Source organism: Amia ocellicauda, chromosome 20, assembly GCF_036373705.1.
Source record: "Amia ocellicauda isolate fAmiCal2 chromosome 20, fAmiCal2.hap1, whole genome shotgun sequence".
NCBI classification, from domain to species: domain Eukaryota; kingdom Metazoa; phylum Chordata; class Actinopteri; order Amiiformes; family Amiidae; genus Amia; species Amia ocellicauda.
In genome coordinates, this window is record NC_089869.1 from 16041675 (window position 1) to 16068702 (window position 27028).

Sequence of the window (27028 nt, forward strand, 5' to 3'; positions counted from 1 at the left end):
TTACTTTCAGCCTCCTTTAGTCAAGAAAGATCACAGAAGAGACTATAACTAATTGTGACTCAGAATCTATGATATGTGAAATGTGTCTAAATAATGAGATTTTGGAATATAGCTGATTTATTCGAAATACGAGTGGGTTGATGCACATATTTTTTCAAAGGAAAAAGATTTTCAGTTCAGATTTTTCAGCCCAAATAATATATATATATATATATATATATATATATATATATGTGTGTGTGTGTGTATGCATGCATATGCGTGTGCATGCTTGTGTGCGTGTGCATGTGTGTGTTTGTAAATTCCAAATATATAAAAATTAACTTGTATGAATTAAAGTTTGTCTTTAAAAGGGACATTCTTTCTTTTGGATTTCATGGTTTACATAGATTAAATAGATGTCAGTTATTCTTTTGACCATATCTAATTCAATATATTTTAGTAAAACTAAAAACCAAAAAAGAACCTGCTTCAGATCTAATAAAATTAGGTTGAGGTCTACAACGTCGCCAACAATGATAGACATTACAGTCCCAATATATCAACATTGTTTTTTTTTTTAGTTCTTCTTTATTCTCAATGTATGTTTTATATATTGCAACAAGAAAGTCCATTTATGTTTCTTTATCTCTGAGACTTCTTCCAACTGTTGTCGTTCCAAAAGTGAGTAAACTAAAACCATCTCAGGGATAACTAAAATAATCCTAGCTGTGTAGCAATGTTTGTGAAAGCTAAAGCTAAGATCAAACCAAATTGCAATACCTTCTATTGAAAAGGTTAAGTATTGCTAAGTTATGAAACATTGTAATAGAATGATGATTAATATGACTTGAGGTTACTGTGAGTAACTTCTGGTTTGTCTTGTGCTCGTTTAAATGTTTATTTGTTTTTTTTTTTACATAAAAGATTATACAATCCTAACAAAGTCAAATTGCTGTAAGACCAGGGAATGTCATGTTTACAGTTGTGTTATTCTGTGCTATATTTTTTGTGATACTTGTCAAATTTAATGAAAAATAAATTATGTATTTATATATTTTCCAATGTATGGTTTTAATTGGGCTAATTAACCCAAACAAGATCTATATTAGGTATTAAAGAGCTCGGGGACTATGAAACCTCCAGACACTGTGGCCCTGCAGGAGAGGAATTGTGCCCCCTGGTTCTGTAGATTGGGAAGGTTTGCAAGTGTAGGACTTTTCTCAGCATATCTCTAGTTCTGTAATGCGGGGGACCCAAAATAATAATTTATTGTGTGTGTGTGTGTGAGAGAGAGAGATCTTAGGCACCTATTTGTCAAGTCTTTCTATACACTATATAACCCATAGATAATGTGTTTTTAGTTAATAATGCAGTTTCTTACTGCTGTGTTTATTTCCACATTTTATTGAAAAATGGTATTCAATTGCTTCTATATAGTGGATTTAAACATGTATACCTATGGTGATATTCTACTATTAAAAAACATGTAATAATAAATAATAATAATTTGTAATGTATTTCATTTCCTTTATAAGTGTATACCGATACTTGCAGTTTCCATCCCTATTAAAAGAATCTAAACTGAAACTGATTTTTCATTCCTTTTAAAATAATATCTGATGGGCATCTCAAAGTGTGGAGTAGTTTAGCACAAATATGATTTGGACATTTTAAATACAAAAAGCATCAAAAGTGTCAATGGAATACTAGCAACAGCAATGGTTATTTAATTTCAAAACAGGGAATGGCCCCTGGCTAAAAGGTTGCCTTTGACTTCTATTAGAAATAAGTGTTTACACATACTGGCTTAAATGGCTACAACTCACACTAAAAAGTGTTCAGCTGCAAGGTCAGTTGCCTTTTTAAAATTCAACCTCATGAGCTGAATTAAGTCTAGGGCTTGCTGGTATGAGCCATTAACTGCCTGTTGTACGTAACCTACGCTTGTCTAACACTGAGCTGCACACGAACTGTAGCACTGAACAACAGCCCCCCAATTTTGCTTCACGCATGAAACAAAAGCAGTTTAACTTGTGATCAGCGATCATATGATCCATTTACTGAGTGCAAGCTCAGTCAAGTAGAACTGGTAAATCATTAAATACACGCTCAACATTATTCCTGCTGAGTAAACGCCACGCTAACATCTCTTTTAACTGTGGAGAGTGGGCACTATTACTTCAAATGTTCTTTCTATAGCTATTACCTAAGAAAACAGAATTAATATATTTTTATGCACATAGCTGCAATTTAAAATACATTACTGCAAGCCATAAAAATACAATTATTTAACTCAAACCATTACATTCAACCTTCTTAAGTCCACTCCTTCTTTGGCAGTGTGTGTTGTTGAACAACACCGTATGTATATTAAAGGAAACGAATGACTGTAAAATTCCAGTGTACGCATACAACAATAACTTACCTTCAAGGTTTTTTCTCAACCAAAGGTACATTTTGCATAATAGTTGTAACTCAGCTTAGCTAGGTTAAATGGATTAAACTGCAATAAGTGGAGGCTTATTCTTTTGTTATGCAGTAGCATGTTATGTAAGCATCCATCACAAGACTTTCACAAAATATCTAAGCAAACAAAGTTCTTGATGTTTGCTTGACAAATCTGAGTACACCAGCATACACAGAATTTGCATGTGCGTGTCTATTATGAAAAATGCACTTAAACAATAACATCTATAATGCATTTATTTATTCTAGATTAATGTGACTCCATATGATTAATTTCATTTTTGTATTAAAGCTCCACTTAATAGTCATGTTACAAGGTTGTAATCTTCCCTACAGATGTGTTAACCTAGATCTGTAGATTATTTCTCTGTGCATCTATGACTTCAGGAGCTTCGAACCTTAACATATTTCTAAATCTCTTGTCCCTAGAATAAGTATACAACTGTCTGGGTTCATAAAACATCCAAGGCATAGTTTAACAAGAGATAATTCATAACCATGCATAATCTTCTTTTATTAATGGTGATACCACACATATGGTAAAGTGACCATTCATTGAATAAGTGGTAACTAATGGAACAAGTTTATACTGTCTTGAAGTCAGACACTGTAGCAAAAACAAATCGAGGACCAAAACTCCTTTAAGCTAAGTTGTTGATCAGTGTATCATTTAAATTAAAAAAAAGATATAACACCATGTATGTATTTACAACAATTCAAATCTTAGCTTTTATTTTTTCATATATATATACACACAAACAAACAAGAAAGATAGAAAAAAGTTCAATGCACAAAAATATTCTTGATATGGACCCAAAGGGGAAACATTTCAAAAGAAATTTTTATACATGTCTTTTGCAACCAAAAAGTAGAAGTGGTGTCAAGAGAAAACAAAACAGAAAGCTTGTTTCTTCTAACAATTGCTTTAAGCTACAAAATCTCCTTAAATCCCCAAACTCCCCTTACTGTCGAGTTCCCACTCTCCCACTTTCCTCATCTCCCTCTTAAAGGGAAGCAAGTCCTTCTTTAGGGGCTGATAGGTTGTAGGCTGATGCTTAGCAACAACATTCCTGTGCCTTAAGTAGCAGTAAGCCCCTGGCTGAACCCTTTGATGTGACTGTCAGGGCAGATTTATTTCGTTTTAGCACATTGTCTACTTGTCCAGATGTATAAGGAGATAAAAAGGAGTCGTGTTTACACTTTTTCCAGCGGTAATTAAATTGTGTTCCTGATGAGTCTTGGAGAGATCAGGATGAGGGAAACAGGAATCAGCTGGGGCATAAGACAGGGCCACTTGTCAGACAAACACCTGATGTTGCAGGAAACTTCCTCATAAAGCCACTATCGCAGCAGGGCAGCAAAATATGGCACATTTCTAGGGCAGCCGTTTAAACAGCCTCCTAATATGGCAGAGGAAGTTGAGTTACTCTTTCAGAATGATTAGTATCAAGCTGGAGTCTAGTGTATCTTTGAATTTATTGGCATTTATTGTAAAAACATATTTTCTAAGATCAGCGCATGATGTATATTCCAAGAACAGACCCATATTTCATTATGACATTTAACAGAGAAATAATTTTCAGACAGTCTGCTCCCAACGGGATGAGAGCTGCTGTGGTATTCTCTGTAAAACCCATTATTATAGATTTCTTGTTCCTCAGCTTGTAAATTCTGCTGCATTATCATAAACTGTAGTGATAACTCACAGTATATAAATACAATAATGATCCGAGCATCCAACATATGCCTTAGGCCCAGCAAATTAAAACAATGCTCAGCTTGATGAGTTGCCTCCGCCGGACACTTTTGTTAGCGTCCTAAATAGATTACACGTTAGCACCCCCATCTGCTCAGTGCGGGGACTAGAAGCAGCTGCAGTCTTAATCAGCACCTTTGCCTTATTCGGGGAAGGGCATGTATGTCTATGTCATTTAATTAACAGGGAAAAAAAAAAACATCTGTCAAATCATTAACCTGTCGAGGATTCCGTTTAATGAACTGAAAATGTCTGATTTTTAACATAACATAACAGTTTTTAAATTAGGTTTAATCAGGTTCTGGGAATGTACATCAATGTAATAAAATGGCTTGGTATGTAAAATTACAAAATTATTTTAATTTCAATAAATCTTGCATTGAGAGTGTGTGTGAGAGAGAGAGAGAGAGAGAGAGAGAGAGAGAGGAGGCAGCAGCAGTCTGGAGTTAATACATTTTATTCTTGCAACAGGAATGGTGGTATTATTACTAAGAATGTTTTTAATGATGATGGATTGTAATCAAAACATTTCAGTCCTATTGATCTCGGATTAAAATACCTAGTTTGGCTAGTTTCATCCCACGGAATTGTTCACAAATACTGCTAATAAAGCTCCCAGTTGCCATATATTTTGAAATGTCTAAGCTCTTCAGATTTAGATCTTATGCCTCATTTGAAAGTGCCGTGCATGCAAGTGCACAATAAAACAGCAGTGTAATAAAATGATCCCCTTTGTGTGGTTAACAATAGTGTTTCTACAGCTGAAGTACTGCTCTGGCGGGCCATTGTCCATCTGAAGCATACTTTAACTACGGCAGTGCATGCCTTACAGTATTATACTGCCTGATACAGGGCTTTATGCTGTACCAACACACTGTTTAAAAACAAACAAAACCGAAAAAGAACATGAAACGATTCATACCTCTGTTAATGACACAATGTAAAGGTTGATGTTTAATGTGCTGTCTGCTTTTTAAAAATAGCCTTGATAAAAAGACAGTTATCTTTGTATGTGTTCCCTTTGTTTTCTTCCTACTAATACACAACATATTTTTGCATGTAATATAAATATTTATTTTCTAAAACAAAATACTACAATTAAATAAATATTACCCTCTTCAATATATCAATATATCAATATATAAGTCTTTCAAATAAAAACAGTATATCATCGCAAAAGAAGGGAAATGCCTTACAGTTTCATTGCACCCAGTTCAGAAATGAATCAATCCGGACTGCCTACAGCAACCCTTGGCTTTTGATTATGTTTGTGTAAAATCTTAAGGCTGCTGATCAAAGCAGCGCCTCGTCGGCCCGGCCTTAAAAAAGGCCCGATAACAGCTGGGATTTAAATTTAGTTTTTCTTTAACTTTGTTTCGGAGGGATTCCTATTATCAACAACCTCCCTTCTCATAGAGAGGATGGGTCATTGAATAAACTGAAAAGGGAGAAAGGCTATGGGAGGAAATGGGAGGGGTCTGGGATTAATCTTCTGAGGGGAAAAATGTTTGATCAGCAGACAGAAGGGGATGAAAATCTCTGATGTTGACAGCAGGCAACTCTCTGACCGCCGCGTGATTGACGTTTCTGCCTCTCAGGTGGGGGGGCCAGTGTCCAGTTGTGCTCAGGCATCCTCTGCCTGTGGGTGGTAGTGTTAATAATGTGGCAACTGGAAAGATTAATTGTAGACAAGCAGCGGGATTACGAGGGGCTTTGTGGGTCCAAAAGGAACATAGGTGGGGAAGGCCTCTGATCTGTCAGGCTGAGAGGAAATTAGTCAGGGCAGACTGGAGCTGGCTTTAAAAATGGTATTTAGGATATTAAAGCCAAATGTCGAGAGGATATTGAAATAAGTAACAAGGAAACTGCTGACATTTTCAAAAGGCAATATCCCCCTATCCAATCCAGGCTGCACCAATAGTAAAGACTTTATAGACCTTTGTTTTAAACTTTGTAAATCTGTGCATCAGTGGTATGTGTTTACAGGCTTTTTTCTTGACAATCATTTTTGGGGAGTTTTAAAGCAAAATTCTACACTTGCCTACTTTTCTCATTTTTAGATTCTTTTTTTTTTTAATGTATTTATTTTATCATATAATTTCTTGAATGTTCCAAACAAGTATCATAGGCAGCAAAGTAGTGTATAAAGTTAGGTTTGAGCCCTCAAGATATTTAACATATTCTGAGAAAATAAATGTGTTGCTCTTTAAATATTATTCATGGACACTACAAATTCAACAATATGAACTTTTCTAGGAAATAATATTATTTCCATTAGATTCTAATAAATAAACTAATCAGCAGTCGTATGTAATGGAATATTACTAAAAGAAAAATAACTTGCAATAATATTAAACTTGGCCTGTATCAGATAATATAAGGAGAAAGGATAAAAAATAACTTTATGGTATGTGAGGTTAAAAGCACGCTGTAAAGGATTGATGAGGATTTGATGTAGATGTTAATAGTTAATGTATAGCATATATAGTGCACATTTTATTTTCATTCTATACAAATATTTAATATGAGTATTTATTCTTCCTGGTTTATTGTTTCGTAAATAAAATTATGTTTTAATTTAAATTCTACAGTTTCTAGATTGGGAAAAAAAAAATCTCATTCAGATCTAATGTGTATTTGTCAGTTTAGCCTCCTGCTAAGATTAAAGAGCTGCTGTGTTTTTGCCAACAGAAGTGGAAAGTATTTTTTGCCAGGCATCAGATATCAGCATATCATGATAAAGTACTGTTTCGCACAGCTAGCGAAGAGACAAAGAAGTGGGCTTCTGTTGGTCTTTTAATCCACGTTGTGGTCATTCTCCCTTTTAGGAACCTTTAGAATTACTAACATCCAGATGCTTCAAACTGATAAAAAAATATCTCACAACTAATTAACTGGACTTTCCTTAAACATATCAGCCAGCACTCGGAGTTGAGGAGTGTGCTGTACTGTGCTGTAAACAGAGCGCTGGCTTTGGAAAGCAGTGGTTTCATGCCACCTGTTGGATTGTCAACACATAGCAACGCACGAGGAGTGTCAACCTCAGCTGCAGTCTGACCTCACAGTGACCTCTAATCCAGTTCATGGCTCAACAGCAGCAAGGCCTTCCCCGGACCCCTCTTAAACAGCAGGGGCTGAGATAATCAGAGCCAGCACCGCAGTGCCCCTCTTTCCTCTCCCTAATGAAACTCGCCCTCGTATACAGAGTGATAAAAAGAGGAATGGTGTTTTAACATTTCCTGGCCTTTTTTGTCTGCGTTTATGGTGCAAGGAAGATCAGTCATACAATGAGCATTAAACCTGACTCCTATTTGTTGATTGCTTTTTCAAGTGGAATATATTTTCTGTAATAATCAGTTACCTAAACTTTATTGAATTGAAAATAAACAAAGAAACGTATATACACTTGAGGTACATCATTCAGCTTTAAACAAAAAAGCTGAATTATCTTAATTAATATTGAAACTGAAAATTGTACCCAGGCAATTGAATACAGGAAAAAGTTACATTACACAACAAAAAGTTGCAATATATATATATATATATATATATATATAATATATTGCAACTGTTTGTTGTGTAATGTAACTTTTCCTTGTATTCAATATATATATATATATATATATATATATAGAGAGAGAGAGAGAGAGAGAGAGAGAGAGAGAGAGAGAGATTATTTTATATACATTTACATAGGTATAATACATTATTTTGTACAACAATTAAATACAAATAGTATAAAGCTTTGTTAATGTAACTAATGTGGCCCTGTATATAAAGTACATGTTTGTAACATGCCTTTAATGATTACTATAACATGTCATGTATATAATGTTTAACATGGTGAAAGGCAGTCAATAAAAAAATAATAACCAGTAAATTAACCTAGGGCCAGATTAAATCAAAACTTTGACCCACCCGCTAATAGCAAACTACAAACCTGTACATCATAGCGGTTACATTTCTGATTAGAATAATAGGCATCTTACTAAAAATGAAGCCGCAACTGAGTACAGTTCTGTAGTTTTCTAGCGGGTGGGTCAAAGTTTTGATTTAATCCCAGCCAAAGTATTTTTAAAGATTCTGTTGCACACGTGAAATTAGAAAATGTGACGAATTTAATTTAAAATTTAGGGGCAGGTATCCTACCAAAGTACTATAATGAATTATCGTGTCAGGTTTCAGCATTGCAGTGGAAGCTGGGAATGGTCTCACGGTTACATGTAGGTTCTTTATACACTATTATTTTGAGTATTTTAGGTAAATGTTGCATGAAACTAAAGTTACGTGATATGGGTTACATTTTGGTCTGGGTTCAGGTTATATTAGCCCAGTAAATTTACTCAGTTTAGGGTTGCTTTTCCTGCCTTAACAGGTGTAGATTTGTACAGGTCTAGTTAGAAATGTGGTGTTGACTAGGGTGGGGTTTAGGCTGTTGTTTGGCCTTAAAATGAAGCCGGTAACCTGCTGCTGTAATTCAAGGCATTATTGCATCAGCTCTCCTTTCAGCATTGCAATGCATTAATACACTCCAGAATATAGATACAGAATATTATGTAGATGTTTATGCTCATTCTTTGCATTATATCTGTTTACTTTAAGATTTTGATGTTTATAAAAAGTCATGATAAAAAATACATACCATTCCAAGTTCAAATTTAGAATAAATGTCAACGGTTAGTTTGATTTATTGATAGAGATGAAGGTGGGAATGATGTTATGCAGTGGCGACTCAAAATATTAGAGGGATTGGGCTGGCCTTTGGAGAAAATTGTCAATATGATTAATTGTAGTCGCTAGCTATTGTGTATAGCTATAGAAAAATCGCTATTTAATATGGCGATCGTCTCTAGAGATTAGTAATTTCAGTACATAGTCAGGTTAACTTGGGCTATCAGGAATTAGCCCTGTTTGGTACCTGTTTGACTGCGTGCGAACCGTGTGAAATATATACCAGGCCTCACAGTATTAACAATAGAAATGTTCTGAAAGCCGATCAAAGCCGGGGGCTGACGAAGTTTAGCCCTTTCCAACTAGGATGCAGGCCGTCTGTTTCTCACTGCACAAGGAAACTAATTTGCGGTCATTAACCCATGCAATAACCAGAGGAGAGAGGAAATAGAGGAAATAACAGATAGACAGAAGGTTTTCAATCTTGTAGTTCAACGTCATATTTCAGGCAGGGCTTCACTAGTCCGTTATGACTGGCTGCCTTAGGTTTACAGGGTTTTATTTTATCACATTTAAATCTGGTGCCCTGAGGATGGGCCTGGGTGAAACTGTAAGCAAACTCCTCTTTCTTGACTCTTCTACCAGCGTGTCTGTGGATCCATTTGGATTAGGATACAAAAGTGTGAGGCTTTACCTTCCTCCAGCTTGTATTGAATGCCTGGCAGACACCAAAGTGGTTTGAGGTGCGCCAACAGGATCACTGACTTTGACTCCTCACAGATTCAGAGGAAACTTTGCTTGTCAAGGTCATTTTGTAAGTGCGATTGCAAGATAGAATATTTTAAAATATAAACGTTTACAGAAACTGGTGAATTAACAACAGCAATTTATTTTATAGGGAGCAGATTTACGATCGCTTGACTGCAGTATGAGAATGTTTTCTTCTTTCTCCAGGAATCTGGCGATCACAAGTCTGCTTCTCCGGTCACGCCGTATACTCCTTTACCCAGTGGGTCCAGAGATGCAAAAAATCATAAAGGTAGGTGTTGCCTTCACATAGGACATAGGGTAACAATGTAGACATTTGCAATAGTTCATAGCCCCACGATGACAGGTACACCAGATTACATTTGTTACAATCTGTTTATTGTATTCCACAATTGTTGTTTTCAAATCTCCACTATGGGCTACACCAATTCACAACTTTGACCTATCCACGAAGTGCAAAGCACAAATCTGTACCTTATCATGGTTTCCTTTATTGTTAGAAGCCACTTAATTCTGTTTATAGACGTCTTAGGGTATAACTTAATTTGCAAGTCAAGGGGGGATCAAACTTTTGATACTGTAAAAGATTTTCAAATGCAATAATATCTACTCATGGATGTCATGACTATATTTTTTAAAGTACATTAAACTTCACGTACATTAGTTTTTTGAAGTACATAAATGTGTTTTTTTGGGGTAAAAGGGATATATATATATTGTAAATCTTTCCAGGTAGCCCAAGCAAGTATTTTTATTGAGCGTAAAATAAATCTAAACTCGGTTTCAAGATCTCCACATTTTCATCAGCTATAAATATCCTCTGCACTGAGTTGAAGGCAGCTAAGAAGAGTAAGATTAGAAGCTGTTACTTATTCTGTAAAAAAAAATACTGATTAATTTTATTTGATGTATTCATGAGAAACGATGCAAGGTACTTAAACGCTGAATAAAAAAACAAAGCTCTGGAACCACTTTTAAGTTAAATACAGCTTCAGAGAAGGTAATTATCTTTCTAGGAACATCATTGGCAATCCTCTGTCTAAGTTATTATTATTGACACAGTTGTTAGGCATTCATCCCATTTTTCAGACACAGATTTAGTCTCATTGAGTTTTAAATGGATTGCTGAGGATGTCTTGGAGTAATTTATACAGCAACTTATCATAATTAGTTATAGTTCGCAGTTGCCTTAGTGTGAGATTCAGTTAATGTTTCACAATTGATTTTGCTGTATATCTGCATGAACCTGTTTAATGTGTGCCACCCAGGATCTGTTATAGATGGGCTGGTATTAATAAGTTAATGTGGGAACCAATAAAACATATTTGTTGCAGATGTAAAAATAAAGATTCTTTGTCAAGAGGCTATGAATAAGACATCTGAGATAAATTATATCCACCAGTGATGTAAGACGATTATTGAGATGCGAAACAATTATTTGTATCTAAAGACTGATAAGGGGAAAAAAAGAGATGTACTCTAACGTGAAGAGATTGCAGTGCTGATTCATGCAATCTACAACACACTGTAGGAGATGCACAAAATAAAAAGTTCTTACTCTTCTCCAAGTGGGAAAAGTATATCTTGTTCACTTACTGAAATTGGATTTTGAGTACATGGTTTATTTAGATGATGAGGATTTAAAGTTGAGTATGTATTGTATCTGAAATGTATTATAATACCCATCGTAAATTGTGAATAATGTCAATTCATATTTCAAACTTCCTGTAAGATCAACAACTACAAAAGCATTAGTAAAGACAAACATAATATATCAAATATCCATTGTGTGCACAATATAACATAAGGTACTCACAAGTCCAATCCTGAATATGTATCATTCAAATACACAGAGGGTGTTGGTGTGTTTGTAATTCAGACATTAAATGTTCAGCAAGGAAAATATGGGTACTATAAATTATCACTAACATTAATTAACGTCATTAGTGTTATATATGCTTCAATAAGTGATTGTTTTGAATATGATTGATGTGTTTTGATTGGCCCATCTCAAACAAATCATGTCAAGACAAGCATGGTATGGCTCAGCATTTGGAGGTTAAATTGACAAGTTCTGACTTGAATCATTATTATATTCTTAAACATCTATGCAGGCACTGTATTCTTTACTTTTTCTGATTTCAAACAAATTTGGGTCTTAATTGCTCGTCAAGGCAGTGACCTCCAGATGCCAAGAGTTGAGGGTGAGGCATGTTTGACTTTTCAGAAGATTGATTTTGGGAGTGAGGATAAGTTACTTTCGACCAGGTCAAGCTGAGGTAAACGTGTCTGAAAGGAGGTGCCGCTCACGTGTGATGCCAAGGCTGTGTGTGCTTCTACCGCCTCGAGGGAACAACTGATTTACAAAATGTGACTTGCATCTTACACGTTAAGATGAAGGTAATCCCAGTACATTTGCAGGTTCATATTGGTTGGTAAATGCCAATTAAAATGTGAGCAAAACTAAGCAAAACTATTTTGTTATTTTTGGAATATTGTGGCTATAACAATTTAAACAGTTTAACATGTTTCTTGGCTTTTCTTATTTGTTCATACTTCTTTCTGACTATATATGTGTGTGTGTGTTGGTGTATATATATATATAGATATAGATATAGATATAGATATAGATATATATAGGGAGAGAGAGAGAGCATTGTTTCTAATATAATACTGAGTATGTTTATTTCATACACCATATACAACAAGTAAGCACAATGGAGGCCAGACATCTAATTCTTACAATACTTGTGCTTTTGCAGCACTTTCATATGAAAATATCTAAATTGCAAGCAAATTGGATTCAGTGAATTTTAGTTTTTCTGTAAGAGGTTTCATGTTTATGTTAATGTTATATAACTTTCAGGTTTGCAACATTTCACCATTATAATATATTGTCTTATGTTAATGGTGGCTTCAGGAGGTTAATTCATGTTATTTTATTTCTTGGGATTACAGTGAAGACGTGGTCCGAACTGAACGAGAGTATTGTAGATACAGCAGACCACAACCCTCAGGGATCAATGTCATTCTTGACATCAATCCATCCATTATTGAGTCCCGCTGTACGTTTTCTCAATATCTCTACAGCATATGTCACCTGCACGGGGCCTGGGAGCTCAGGTGCCAGTGGTAATTACAGGAATTAGAAGGGCTCTGAAGGAAGGGATCTAGCCGTGCGCTGATGAAGCTCAAAGGGGACAGTGCTTCAGGATAAGCTGTTGTTTAGTGAATTTCCAAACTGACGTTGTACAAGGAGCAGGAAGACAGGGATGCAGGATTAGAAAGTGATGTCTTAAGAATTGCAAGGCCTTGCAATGGAAGGAGGCAATATTTCCGAATAAGCCTTGACACAAAAGGACTGGAAAAGGGAACACTCAGAGTGTGGCCGGAGGAAACATGGCAGCTGTCATCTTAGGTTTAAACTCTTCTTTGTGTAATTATGAATGAAAATTGTTTGCAGTAAAATTGTACTTGTGCCAGTCTGCTCCATAAGCAAACCACGGCACTGTGTAACATGACTGTCTTGGAGCATGTATATTAAGAAGAAGTACAATAATATAACCAAATTCCCAAGCGTGCCAAGGTCTTGCGGCTATCTCTTTCCCCCAAGACAAACAAACAAACAAAAAGGAATAGATTCTCAATAAATCTGAGATCTCGTGCCATCCGTTTACTTCTTTCCCACATTGTGGAACTCATTCGAATGATTTATGGACTTCTTTGTCGGCAGCACTGTCGTCCCGTTGTTTGCGTTCTGTTAGGCATGTGCATTATTTTTCTCTAATGTGTGTGCACTGTAGGCAGAGACATCTGGGTGTTTAGAAGTCATTACATTATACTATTTGTATGTATACAAAAGGAAATAAGATTTGTCATATTCTTAAAATAACTAAAAAAATAATTTCTTCTTACAAGTTACCTGTCACAGTGTCACAAAGTATAGCATCCATGTGCTCTGCTGCACCTGATGCCCAAGCAACCACCTGGTCCATTTTGGTATATTACCAGCCAGGACAAGAATATTTACAGTGATATTGGCATTTGTCTTTGTTGTTGTTGTTTTTTAAAGTCAATATTTCTGAATCACTGTAAAGACTGTGAGGTACGCCTATGGTTTTCTGTCATGTTAAAATGCCAAGTCAACAGATTACCATTGAAATGTTTGAACAGCTTTTTCCAGTGACTAGACCCAATAAAAGAAGCGTTTTGCTGTGGCAATCTAAATTGAAACGAAACAAAATTAAGGCCTTTGGCAAAGGTAAACGTTTCTCTTTCTCAAGTCACGCTGCCTTTTAGTAATATTATTCTTGGAGAAATTCCAGCTGTGTTGTATATATGTATTTTAAATGGCACAAAACTGCTATTATAGCCCCTGGAGGAAGGCAGGCTTCAAAGAGAAATCTTTGCTGAATGCACCCCGGGGACTCCTCACTTTTTCTTGCAGTTTGCTTTTATTACAGTGTGGTTGATTTGCAACAAACTGAAATTTTTAAACAGTGAACTATTTACAGGCTTACTGGAACAAATAAACAAACATCTGGAACCATTCAGAGCATTTAATTAAAACGTTCCATTTTTGCCAGAAAAGGAGAAATCATGAAAAATTGCCTGTCTTGCCACCCGCAAGAGGCCAGCTGACAAAGCTGTGGGTGTGAAGCAGTGACTTTTATAACACAGTGGAATTCGGTGATATTTACACCTGCTGGTATTTTTGTTGTTTCATTAACGTACATCTGGAACACTGTCACAGAGTTTACAAACTTCTGTTTATTATTTTTCTGACAAAGTCAAGTCCAAGATTGCGGGATAATCTCCAGTATATACACATCACACAATTGTAGTGTATTTGATTCTGCGTACATCAGCCTATTAGTTAAGAGTCATGTGTATTACAAAGTATACAATTTAAGAGATGTTTAAGGTGTCTTTTTTAGTATAACATCTTGAAATGTCCTTTTCAACTTTAATATCTTTAAATGCTGACAGATACTCCAATCCATTACTGCCTTTCTTCTGCTTTATTTATTGCCATCAACATGGCAGTTACCTTTTTATTTTTTCTGTTTGCTTCCACGGTTCTGACAAATGAATCATATATTTTCAGAAACCATTTTCCTTTTTACCCGGCCGATAATCTGCTATTTGTCTTTGGACCTGTCATGATAAGTTTCTCGATGTATTGGATTTGCAACTAAGAGATTCCTCTGAAGGAAGACAGGCCACTTCTGGGACTGCCTATTAGGGCCATGTACGTGCCGCGCAAGGCATTCCATTTTAACTCATAATGATTATACCAGTGAAATGTTTCCCCAGATAAACATCATTTTGAAACAAAAGACAAATCTTGGCCAGACTTGAAATGTATATTGTTAAAAAAAAATCAGTTTTAATCATTGTCACATTGCTCAATAATTGAGATTTTAATAGCCTCCTAAAAAAAAAAAAAGAGAGTATGAAAAGTTTGCCACTAGTTGTACCACAGGTTTCTGACACCTGTGAAACTTCAGACAAAGACTCTTTTAATGGTGCAGATTTGGTATGTAGCCCGTTATGTCTTTATATAAAGTCCTACAGTGAAAGCGACATATAAATGGTTTTATCATGTGTCAGTGGTTAAGCATTTTTCAAAAAAATAATGCTACTTCCTTCAAGTGGTTTTCAAAAGTGGCTGCTTTCTAAGGAACAAAAAAAAAAAATTATATTCATTGTTACATTAAAATACTTAAATAAATAATAAGAGTAATTGTAGTAATGAAGTTTGGGTATATTGAGTATGCCCTATATAAAGAACAAAAGGTATATTTTCTGGTGACATCATTTTAGGCAGTTACATGTATACCTGTTTATACATTTTTTTTTTTTTTATGAACCTGACAAATATATGTCAAGTACAGACAAAACTAATTACACAAGAAATGTGTTGACAAATAATAAAGAATCATGTGGCTTGAATCCAGAGTCGTGAGAAAAAATGAAAACATAATTACCCGCCAATAATCACAGTGTCCTGTGGCTATCTGTCACATGACCAAGGTAATGATCCGGAGGTGTCTGCCTGTCTTTAGATTGATGGGGTGTTTAGGAACATGTTGAAATAAAAGTTGCATGTCTGGGTCATAAAACTCAGAAAGACAGAGGAAAATGAACCTATAAGTTAGGCTAAAGAGTAATAATGAGCTCTTGTAAAAAACAAACAAAAACAGTGATGCTAAATAGACTGCAGATCACATGCACCTTCAGGCTTTCCTCAAATTGTGTGCCAGCAGTGAAATATGTTATTGTATATCATGTTTGTTTGCCAAATGGATAATATGCTAAGGCAAAACAATTATAAAGCAAAAAAAAACAAAAAACTATCAGCTTCATGATCTGCCAGACACCAAAAACAACAGAGAAGCAATAGAAAAGAACAAAAATAGAATAAATCAACATTCAACTTTTTCCATTGACAAGACTATGTTTTTAGCAGTTGAGGGTGTGGTGTTTTTAAGTGTATGCAAATGGATAAAAAGGGAGCAGTTAAACTAAAGGAATGTAACTCAGTATATACCCAGAAAAATGTTATTTTCTGAAGCATCACTGAGTATTGAGTAATAAATTGTGTTACTAGCATTGGAGCTAGAAACAGGATAATATAAAGAAAATAAAATTAAACAAAAGTGAAATGTGAGTACTAGGATATACATGTGGCTTTCATATGAGCTTAGCTAATATATTGAATTATTACAATTATATGAAGTAATCCCATATTAAGGAACTGTAATTTGATAACTGTCTGCTAGTGACCATGTCCTCGATGTGAATCCTGTCTTCAGATGTGCCATCTACCTTTGTGTATTATTCAGTAGCACGCTGAATAACAAATGTTTGGACTGTCTTACAGAAAAATCCATTAAATTCAATATAGAGATTCATGAGCCATGAGGAGATCCACACTTTTATTTAAAGTACTACATCTATAGCAAGAAAATGTGCATCTCCTCATGGAAAATGCAATGATATTTTTTTCTGAGGCAGCTGGAAGCTTGGTATTAGGGGAGCTGGAAAACTCGTCTTATTCATTTGAAAGCACCCTAGATTAAAATGACAGGAAAGACTTAACTTCCTTGACAGTTTAAACTGCTGAACTCAAGCTTGCCATTTCTAAAGTGCTTTGAGATCAAGTTTCCTCTACGAAGTATCATTACCTCCGACTATGATGGCGTTCCTTCCACTGAATAATTCTATTTGTACTGGATTTAGGGAAATGTCATTGACACTATTGTTTTACTTTCCCGTTTGATGTAGTTGAATGAGGCCCGGGAGATTTAGTTCAGAAAGTGATATTGAAAGTCAGACATGGTTTCTTCCATGAAAAATCATAATGTCAAATACTTACAGTAGTTTTTAATCTATATTTTCCTGTTGTTTTCGGGTTTTTTCTTTTTTTTTTTTTTTAAACATACAGTAATCATGAAGGACTAATTAGAGATGCATCCTAGTTTGATGTTGCAAGTTTGATGATAAACACAGTCGATATGAATGTAAAACTTGTTTTACAAAGGAATTCAATATTTAATGTAGTGTATTGTCATTTAAGATGTAAAGAGAAAACCGAAATAAAAACTTCAATAAATGGCTTATATTGGATACATAATTCATTATACAGAAAATACAATACTTCAGTATTACTACAACAGCTCACATGATTAGTGTGTGTATGATTGAATTTGATGAGGAACCTGTAGATTGTACTGTACTGTTTTGTACTGTAATGTACAATTGTACTGAGGTCAGCAGTTAGACGTAACGTAGGAACACAAAGCTGCAGTTGAACCCAATCTTTGTTGTCTGGATGTGGATCACTACTGGGCAGAGGCCAGCCTCAATAAACTAATGGCCCAATAATCCAAGTAGGAGGTATTATATCGGCAAATATACTCTCTCAAAAAACAGGAAGGCCGGCACCTCCCAAGGACAGACCCCCTCTTTGTATTTACTCTCGTTCAGGTCCTGTTATTTTGCTATTGCTACACCATCTCTGTTTCTTCTATGTTCCACTAACACTATCGCATTTACATACTCATTCTACCAGCCCCATATTAGAAGTCTTTGCTGTGAGACGTCTTGTGGGAAGAGGAGCAATGCTAGTCTGGCCTCTGCTGGGAATGGAAAGTGCAAATACCGGTCTGACCCATTGGTGATTGTGGAATAATGATTGCTCGGCTGGTAGGGGCAACATTATGATTCTTCTGCCCTGACAATGATATGGAACCTCACAGAGACCCCGAATTGAATATACCATATGTAAATCCTCAAAGCATTCAATGCTTAAGTTCTAATCAGCTTTGAAAGCGACTGGCAATGGAGTTGTACAATAATTCATACAAGAGTATGATTTGTTTCTTTGCCTATGGACATCTGAGATACATTCTAGTATTTCCAATACGTTTTTAGTTGTGCCAGAATTCAGCGCAGGTCTGTATTTCTTTCCGAACTTCAAAACTCAGACATTTATCATTGAGATTTATCATGGGACAGGCAGCCAGATGGTTTGAGAATTTTACAGTGGGCTAGATGCTGGGTCCTAAGAGGTTCAACTGACTGCCTAGTTAGAAACAAATGCATCAGCTTTTCTTATTTTTTTTTTTTTTTGCTTAAGCTTTTAGAAATGTAGAAATATTAATGTCCTGGCAGATGTTAAGCAACTTGTCATTTTAAAGGGAAAACTGAGCCATACGCAATTACCCCTGATTGCATTATAATTATAATGTGACTTGCTGTTGCTTTGCTTGGTGGAAATGTTTATTAAGATAAATCGCATTTTATACATATTAAAAATAGAAACTACCAAAATACTGAAAACTGAAGACACAAGCTCTGTGTTTTCTGTTATGATATGTGTACCCAGGGAAATATGTTGTCTGTTCATTACACAGGCCATGTTTTGTATTAGTTAGTGATCATTTTGTATAGGCCCCTTTCTTCTGATCTATAATGAAAGTATTGAAATGTTTTTCATAAAAAATATTATTAATAATAATAATAAAGGTATTGACATTTATATGTTCATGTTACAGTGGTTTAAATTGCTTTTTTGAAGATGTGAAGTTTGGAATAAAACAGTTTAAAGTGAAAAAATGCATTTAAATATTCTAATGAACCATATGCGTTAAACCCTGTAGCATGGTCCTCAATGGATCATATGTGAGGGCAGAGTTATTGGGAGGAGGTTGCCCTGTTTCTTTAGGTCTTATGTGGGGTAGACTACACTTTGCAAAATGGCTGCCAAAGAAACAATACCTATCACAGGATCCTTTGCAGACAGAATGTGACGGGCAACACACCTGCACTCAATCCCAGATAATGACCACGCCTATATAAAGAACCAGCTAGCTATTGTGGGGAGCAGAAGAATAATAATTATTAAACCTATGAGTTGGCCCTCTAAAATCTTCCAGTGGTCAACATTGTCAAGATGATTGGAATCATCCATAGGGGTTGGCAATTATGTAATGTTTCTTGAATATGCATGATACATTTTTTGTCAGCTTATAACCATCCAATTTAAAATTAATTTGAATGGTTTCATTAAAGGTCTTCAGAATCCAGTCTTCAGAATCCAGATTGAAGTTGATTCAATTATATAATGTTTTATTCATCCTTAATTAGAGCATGTTTTCTCTGTTATTTAATATATTAATATATACATTTTGTGCCTCAAAAACACACACATATATTTGTAGAACAGGTGCCTAAAACATTATTTAGCTTTTGTTTCCTTTTATTCCAAACTAAAAACCTTTAACACTCAATTAAGTTCTTACCTACATGGCATGTTTATCACAGTGAGCATTTTAAATATGTACCATGCAGTGATAATGCTGTGTATTAGTAACAGTAATGGAGCATGGGTATAAATGTATGCATCCTACCGCTCCAGACCAGGACTGCCTGCCAACCCATTGCTTTTCACAGTTAACCAACTGGAGCAGCCCAGTTTAGCACAAACATAGTATTGCTTTGTATTGTCTTCTATGACTGCTGTCAACTTATAGGCCCTTCATGTTCATACACATAGCTTTGAAGCAATGAGAACAAGTAGCTTCTTATTCACCCAAGGTGCAAATGTGAGACACATGACATATACACCGATCAGCCATAACATTATGACCACCTGCCTAATATTGTGTAGGTCCCCCTTTTGCCGCCAAAACAGCCCTGACCCGTCGAGGCATGGACTTCCCTAGACCTCTGAAGGTTTGCTGTGGTATCTGGCACCAAGACGTTAGCAGCAGATCCTTCAAGTCCTGTAAGTTGCAAGGTGGGGCCTCCATGGATTGGACTTGTTTGTCCAGCACATCCCACAGATGCTCGATTGGATTGAGATCTAGGGAATTTGGAGGCCGAGTCAACACCTTGAACTCGTTGTTGTGTTCCTCAAACCATTCCTGAACCATTTTTGCTTTGTGGCAGGGCACATTATCCTGCTGAAAGAGGCCAGTGCCATCAGGGAATACCATTTCCATGAAAGGGTGTACATGGTCTGCAACAATGCTTAGGTAGGTGGTACATGTCAAAGTAACATCCACATGAATGGCTGGACCCAAGGTTTCCCAGCAGAACATTGGCCAAAGCATCACACTGCCTCCGCCGGCTTGCCTTCTTCCCATAGTGCATTCTGGTGCCATGTGTTCTCCAGGTAAGCGACGCACACACACCCAGCCATCCACGTGATGTAAAAGAAAACGTGATTCATCAGACCAGGCCACCTTCTTCCATTGCTCCGTGGTCCAGTTCTGATGCTCACGTGCCCATTGTAGGCGCTTTCGGCAGTGGACAGGGGTCAGCATGGGCACCCTGACTGGTCTGCGGCTACGTAGCCCCATACGCAACAAACTGCGATGCACTGTGTGTTCTGACACCTTTCTATCAGAACCAGCATTCACTTTTTCAGCAATTTTAGCTACAGTAGCTCATCTGTTGGATCGGAGCACACGGGCCAGCCTTCGCTCCCCACATGCATTGATGAGCCTTGGCCGCCCATGACCCTGTCGCCGGTTCACCGCTTTTCCTTCTTTGGACTACTTTTGATAGGTACTGACCACTGCAGACCGGGAACACCCCACAAGAGCTGCAGTTTTGGAGATGCTCTGACAGTCGTCTAGCCATCACAATTTGGCCCTTGTCAAAGTCGCTCAGATCCTTACGCTGCCCATTTTTCCTGTTTCTAACACATCAACTTTGAGGACAAAATGTTCACTTGCTGCCTAATATATCCCACCCACTGACAGGTGCCATGATAACGAGATTATCAGTGTTATTCACTTCACCTGTCAGTGGTCATAATGTTATGGCTGATCAGTGTATAGTACAAGCTGGTCAGTGCAGTCTTGATGTAATTTATATACATTAAACAAAGACCATTATATCTCACAGGGGCATTAACAGAGTTTTGACAATAACTCAGCACGGTTGTTGTTAACTATGAACACGACACAAAGATGGACTCTTTATGTTGGGCAAACTGCATTTCTTTGTGGCAGTTTGCGCTGATATATTTTGTACCCTGAACTGCCTATTGTAGTGGAAGACTCATCATCTGAGCTCATCTGTCAATTATGCCAAGCTCCGCTGCTCCATTGTCCATGTTTACCCACATTTTGAAGGCTAGTTTCAATGATTTATGATAAATGTGTGTGTACTTTAATATTCTGAATGTACACTATTGTTTTTAATTATTTTGTTTTACACAACTGGTTAGATGATGCATTTAGAAGTTTCTGGGAACAGCATGAGGGAAATAATTTCTACGGTTCACAAGAACTAACCACTTTTCCAAAATATATGTTGACTTTGTCTCACAAGATTTAAAATTCTTTGTCCATAAGTTTTTTTTAACATTCTGATCTTCCATTTTTGATTATTTTTTATATGCAAATTCATGTTTCAGCTGGAGAGGGTCAAACTTACTTCGAGGATGGCACAGATTTCATCACTGACTATGGTTTGCAGCCTTCAGATTCCTACAGGCAGTTTAGATTTGTGATTAAGTCACATAAGAGCACATATGAAAATGTTTAAGTTAAGCCAGTGTTTTATACCATATTAATAATGTCCTGTGAATTAATTGTCTATGGAAAATTATTAAGTAAATTTAAAAAGCACTTACAGTTCCCTCTATAATAGTTGATTGTTTGCACTTTGCACATTGTTCAAACAGTAGTAGTATAGGATCTAGTCTTAACCTTTTTGTATATTTATGATAATGTTTTACGTTTAAATCTTCAGTATGAGAATATGTCTAGCAATTGTAAGTCATCATCTGTTTCACATTAAACTTGATGTTTAAAAAGTAGGAGCAGCATAAGGAAAGTTGACTGTGTTCCTTCCAGACATTCATAAATGATGACGTATAACTTCTTTCTTCATTAATATCAGGTTTGTGGTAGTAGTGATGAATTTGAGGAGAATGCATCAGAAGGGAAAATTCATTGCCTAATATTTGCTTCATTCACAGTAATAAGGTAACTCTTTACTGATTTAATCAAAATTTCAACATGCCAAGAATCAAGTAAAGCCACTTAAAAAACATTGCAATTTAAACCAACCTTTTAGTCTGTCATGACGATTTGTCTCTTTAACAGTTTTAAACCGAAGGAACAGGTTTCTCCATCATTTTAATACAACAGGACAATTCATTTCAATGTCAGAATTTGATTGGGTTATCATTTTTGACATGTTATGTCGCTGCGAGATGATTCAGTTGAGTGAATTGCAGGGGTCAGACTTAAACAGCTGATTCCAGGTTGCTGTAATTTTAGCAAATGATTTTCCCATTTTCACTGGAAACAACACTTTGAATGAAATTAAGTTTGATGGTTAACCTCTGAGCTTTAAGCTAACCCACTTCAGAAAATTGTAATTTTAGAAGGTGGCCTTGTCGTTTTTTGTTGAGGGTTTTATCGTTGACAACACATTTGGACTTAAAAGGACATGGTGTGTATCATGCACTTTCAGATGTTATTTATTAAGAGTGATTCATTTGAAAAACATTTAGATCATGTATAATGGGTTTGAAAAATGTTCATAGAGCCAATGTGATAGCATTGTATATGTGCAGAATTTATATTTTAATACTTTGTGAATATGTTGTACAGCATACATTAAAACAATAAATGGTGTCTGATCCATCAGATGCAAGCCTACTTTATTAGCACTTCATGGATCACCAGCTATTGTATAGTTGCTGTTGAAAGTCACTTTTTTTTTTTTTATAGTAGTTCAATATAGGATTAGCAGCAGGAAGGATTCAGGGGAAAAAAGAGGACAAAAATACTTGCTTAGAATGTGTGGATTTTATTAAACAAATTAAGCATTACACTTTTGCCAAAATTTATATTGATGCTTAATAATTGTGCACAACTAACATTACATCGTGTGCATGTGTAAATAATGGACCTTTAATGAAATGTAGTTAAATATTTTCTGAGCTCTTTGTATGATATCAATACCAATCAACAATTCAAGAAGAGGAGTATTAGTTTCCACTGTAAACCATAAAATGGAACACTATTAACTTTGTAGAGACTGACAAGAAATAACTGCTTTATATCATTATATATTTTTTAATTTAACAACAGCTTCCTTTAGAGGTGGGGAGTGAGAATATATTTAAGAAATATTGAATCACAGAATGCTTTGCTATCTTTGTAAATAGGGTTGCCTCCTGGGGAGGGAAAAATTAAGTATTTTCACTTGACACCATTAAGCTTATGCTAACTGCTGACCCTTGGGAGTTTGTGAAAATTGTACTTCCTCCAGCAGTTCAGAATTACCATTAGGCATTGTCTGAAATGATAGTGTACTAGGAGGATTCAGGGGAATTATGGCAGATAAAAGACCAAAAATGTAATAAAATAAAATGAACACAGATGTCCTGCAGTATCATTTTGTTTTGTTTTGTGTCCAGGAATAAGTGAGGAAAAGCATGTTTGCTCATGAAGCCCTAGTCATTCAGTTACCAGCATAGCCCACAGCCACTTTATAGCCATCCGAATATTTATATATATACAAATATATATATACATATATATATATATACATATATATATATATATATATATATATATATATATATACATATATATACATATATATATATATACATATACGTATATATATATATATATATATATATATATATATACACATATTTTTATCATTATTTTGTAGTGAATTGATAGTACCTTAAAACAGAAGGACCAGGTAGTTTAATAAGCTAATATTTTCAGAGCAGTACATTTGGCGTGTCAACAAAACAGGCTAATAGAAGAAAAATGTGAACTGTATGTTTTTGGATAGTCAAACAGCATCGAATATATTAAAATGCAATGTTAGGACTGAATTATATTAAGATAACCTTGGGAAAGGAGAAATATAAAAAAGCCACAGGCCACCCTTCCAGAATCACTAACTAACTGTGACATTTGGGCAGTGGTACTGTTCAAGTCACTGCGCAAGGAATACGAATATGTGGTGAACTTTATAGAGACTGCTAGATGATTTGTTTGGCTTCATATCAATTTTTCAAACACTTGTATTAAGACACAAATGTTAAAATTAAAAGCATGTTGAGAGATTTTCTTTGTATTTACAGTTTTCAGCAGAAGTAAAATAACAAAATAAGATGTAGAGACCTCAACATGTAGATCATTAACACAATTATAATATATTTATTTTGTTTTCTTGTCTCATAACTGCAACTATTTCATACTCCGTTTTAAATTTCATACCTTCACCTCCATACCTCAGCTGGGACTTAGTCATGCAACCAAGCACATAATGTGCTCTGAGCTCTGTATCATGTACAATTATAATTAGCTTTGTCAGGTCCTAGCCCTACAACCCTCATGCAGATAATATGATAATATGTCTTCATAACCAAGTGACCTTACATGCACAATATTTCTCCCCTTATGAAGATTGCATGTCAATAAAGTAATTGAGTCTCAGAGGCTGTGGCAAGTGAAGATTTAGATGATTGGACTTTCAGGGCAGTGATGTATGACCGTTATTATTCTACCTGTCAGAGATGTGCACACAGCCGAGGATGGTCAGAAGATGACAGGCAAGAAGGGCTGTGTTTCATGAGGAACATTTCATTGTTAATCAGCCCTTCATCCTGCTCAAACTGGACGAGGAAAGGACATTTTTATTAATATGAATTAGTAAAAAGCAGAGATAAAGTAAACCAATCCATTAGGAAGGGGAAGAAGGAGTTGGCGTGCCAAAAATTTGCAGCATTACCTCAGTGATGCTTCTTAACTCTCACAGCTTCTCTTCTGGGATTATACCATTTGTTTTAATTCTGTAGAATTTCACTCACTGTGCTGCATAACGTGTTTCCACGGAGATCTCCACCGCATCAATTTAGTTCTGTGGTTCCCTTAATCCAAGACCATCCTGAAGTACAGCCATTCGATATATATCTTAATGTATTTGAGAAAGTATTACCTAAAGTATTGTCACCGGGAGACATTGCTCACAGTCCATTATGAATACATCTATCAGTGTTGAAATTAAAATGTCTACCAAAATAAATGAATAATGTAAAACAAAAACATTAATGACAGTGGGACATACTTAAGGAGTGTCGGGACTTCAGACACAAACTTAAAACCTAAAATTGGGTTTGACAATAACATCTTGATTTTTGCATAGACATGCTGTGTGTGTGTGTGTGTGTGTGTATGTATATGTATATATATATATATATATATATATATATATATATATATATATATATATATATATATATACTTATCTTTTTATTTTTCAGATAAAACCATATTTGTTACAGTGTTTCTTCTCCATACCAAGCTAATTATGGAGAAAGAAGAAAACGGATGCAAACTGATGAGGTCAATGCAGTGCATGTTAGCTCAAGGGTTTCCAAGATCTAGACTAATTTCAGGTGGGGGGAATCAATTTCCAGGTTAATAATTGCTTCTGCAACTTATTAATTACATTTAAAAACGGAAACTTCTGATAGACAAAATACTGTTTTCAGCAGAATACATAGGTTATACAGTAGCTGCAGATGAATAATTCATGTTGCGTACTTCTTCTTCTATCTTTTAATTTGCCACCATCTTTAAAATCGGACCCTACAGTATTTGTGTACAACATTATTCAGAGGTCAGTTTTTGCAGTGGCACATGGTGATTGTGTAGTGAAGCCCTCTAGCCAAAATTCTCGTAAATGAGGTGACTGGGCGAAAGACTGACTAGGAGGGTTAGGATAAAGTTAAAGAGTAAGGTGAAAAAGAGGAACTGATGGTTAAGGATATATTACCATGTCCTTTTGGATTAAGCTGGAAGATTGATATCTTCCAGTCAAATGAAGCACTCATCTGAGTGATTTGACTCCTCTATCATTGTGACACCAGGCTCCCAGCTAACAGTTATTGGTGTTGATAGGCACACCCCGTGTGGTGAGCCAAGCATGGTTGTTTTGATCCCTTGTTCTTTTATTTCCATCCCTTCTCCCTGTTTTCTGTCACAGTGTCATGTTGAATCATCGTTCGGTAGGAGACACAGGACCCTCAGGTACTGAGGTATCAGGCTTCAGGAGCCACAATGAAATGAATATAATAATGGGAACCAGAAAATAGCACAGACCACTTATCAGGCTAGGAAGTAACTAATAAGTGTTGTTAGTGGTTTCTGTGGGGAAGGAACCAGCCGTGCGTCCTGCGGTCAGGCAGGTGCAGGTTGCCTTGTCTGAGGGTATAGTTACAGGCAGGGTTGGCAGATTAGTATTGATATCTGTCACTTTGTAGCTGTCAAGCTGTTTATTTGAGAAAGCGTTAAGGGCAGTGGGTGTAGAGTAATTGATGCTGGGTTTGAAGACAACTGTGGACCTGACCTAGTAGGAGTATTTAAAGATTATTTAAATATATACAGTACACAGCTATTTATCTTTCTATCTACAGTCTACACCCGCTTTCCAAATTCACCCTTTGTTACCTTATAGCCTGGAATTAAAATTCATTAAAAATAATGTTTTTTTCATTTATCTACACATCCTACCCAACAACTTTTGAAGTGAAAAATGGGAAAATGTAGAAAATGTAGAAAAAAATTAAAGCTGAAATGGCTTGGTTGGATAAGTGTCCACCCCCCTTGTAATAGCAATCCTAAATTAGGTGTGAGCAATCGCCTACAAAATCACACACCAAGTTAAATGGCATCCAACTGTGATAAATTGTAGTGATCCACTTGATTTCAGGATAAATCCAGCAGTTCCTATAGGTTCCCTCTGCTGGGAAGTGCATTTCAAAGCAAAGACTCAACCATGAGCACCAGGGAGCTTTCAAAAGAACTCTGGGACAAAGTTGTT

General features: G+C 35.9%; 1 protein-coding gene across 1 annotated transcript in view; it reads left to right on the forward strand.

Moving 5' to 3' along the window:
- The window catches only part of lrmda (leucine rich melanocyte differentiation associated), a 299333-nt gene that overhangs the window by 254815 nt on the left and 17490 nt on the right, over nucleotides 1-27028 (forward strand). Inside the window, exon 6 of the mRNA XM_066693246.1 lies at nucleotides 9830-9914. Coding sequence (XP_066549343.1) covers nucleotides 9830-9914 — 85 coding nt within the window. The remainder of the gene's footprint in view (nucleotides 1-9829; nucleotides 9915-27028) is intronic.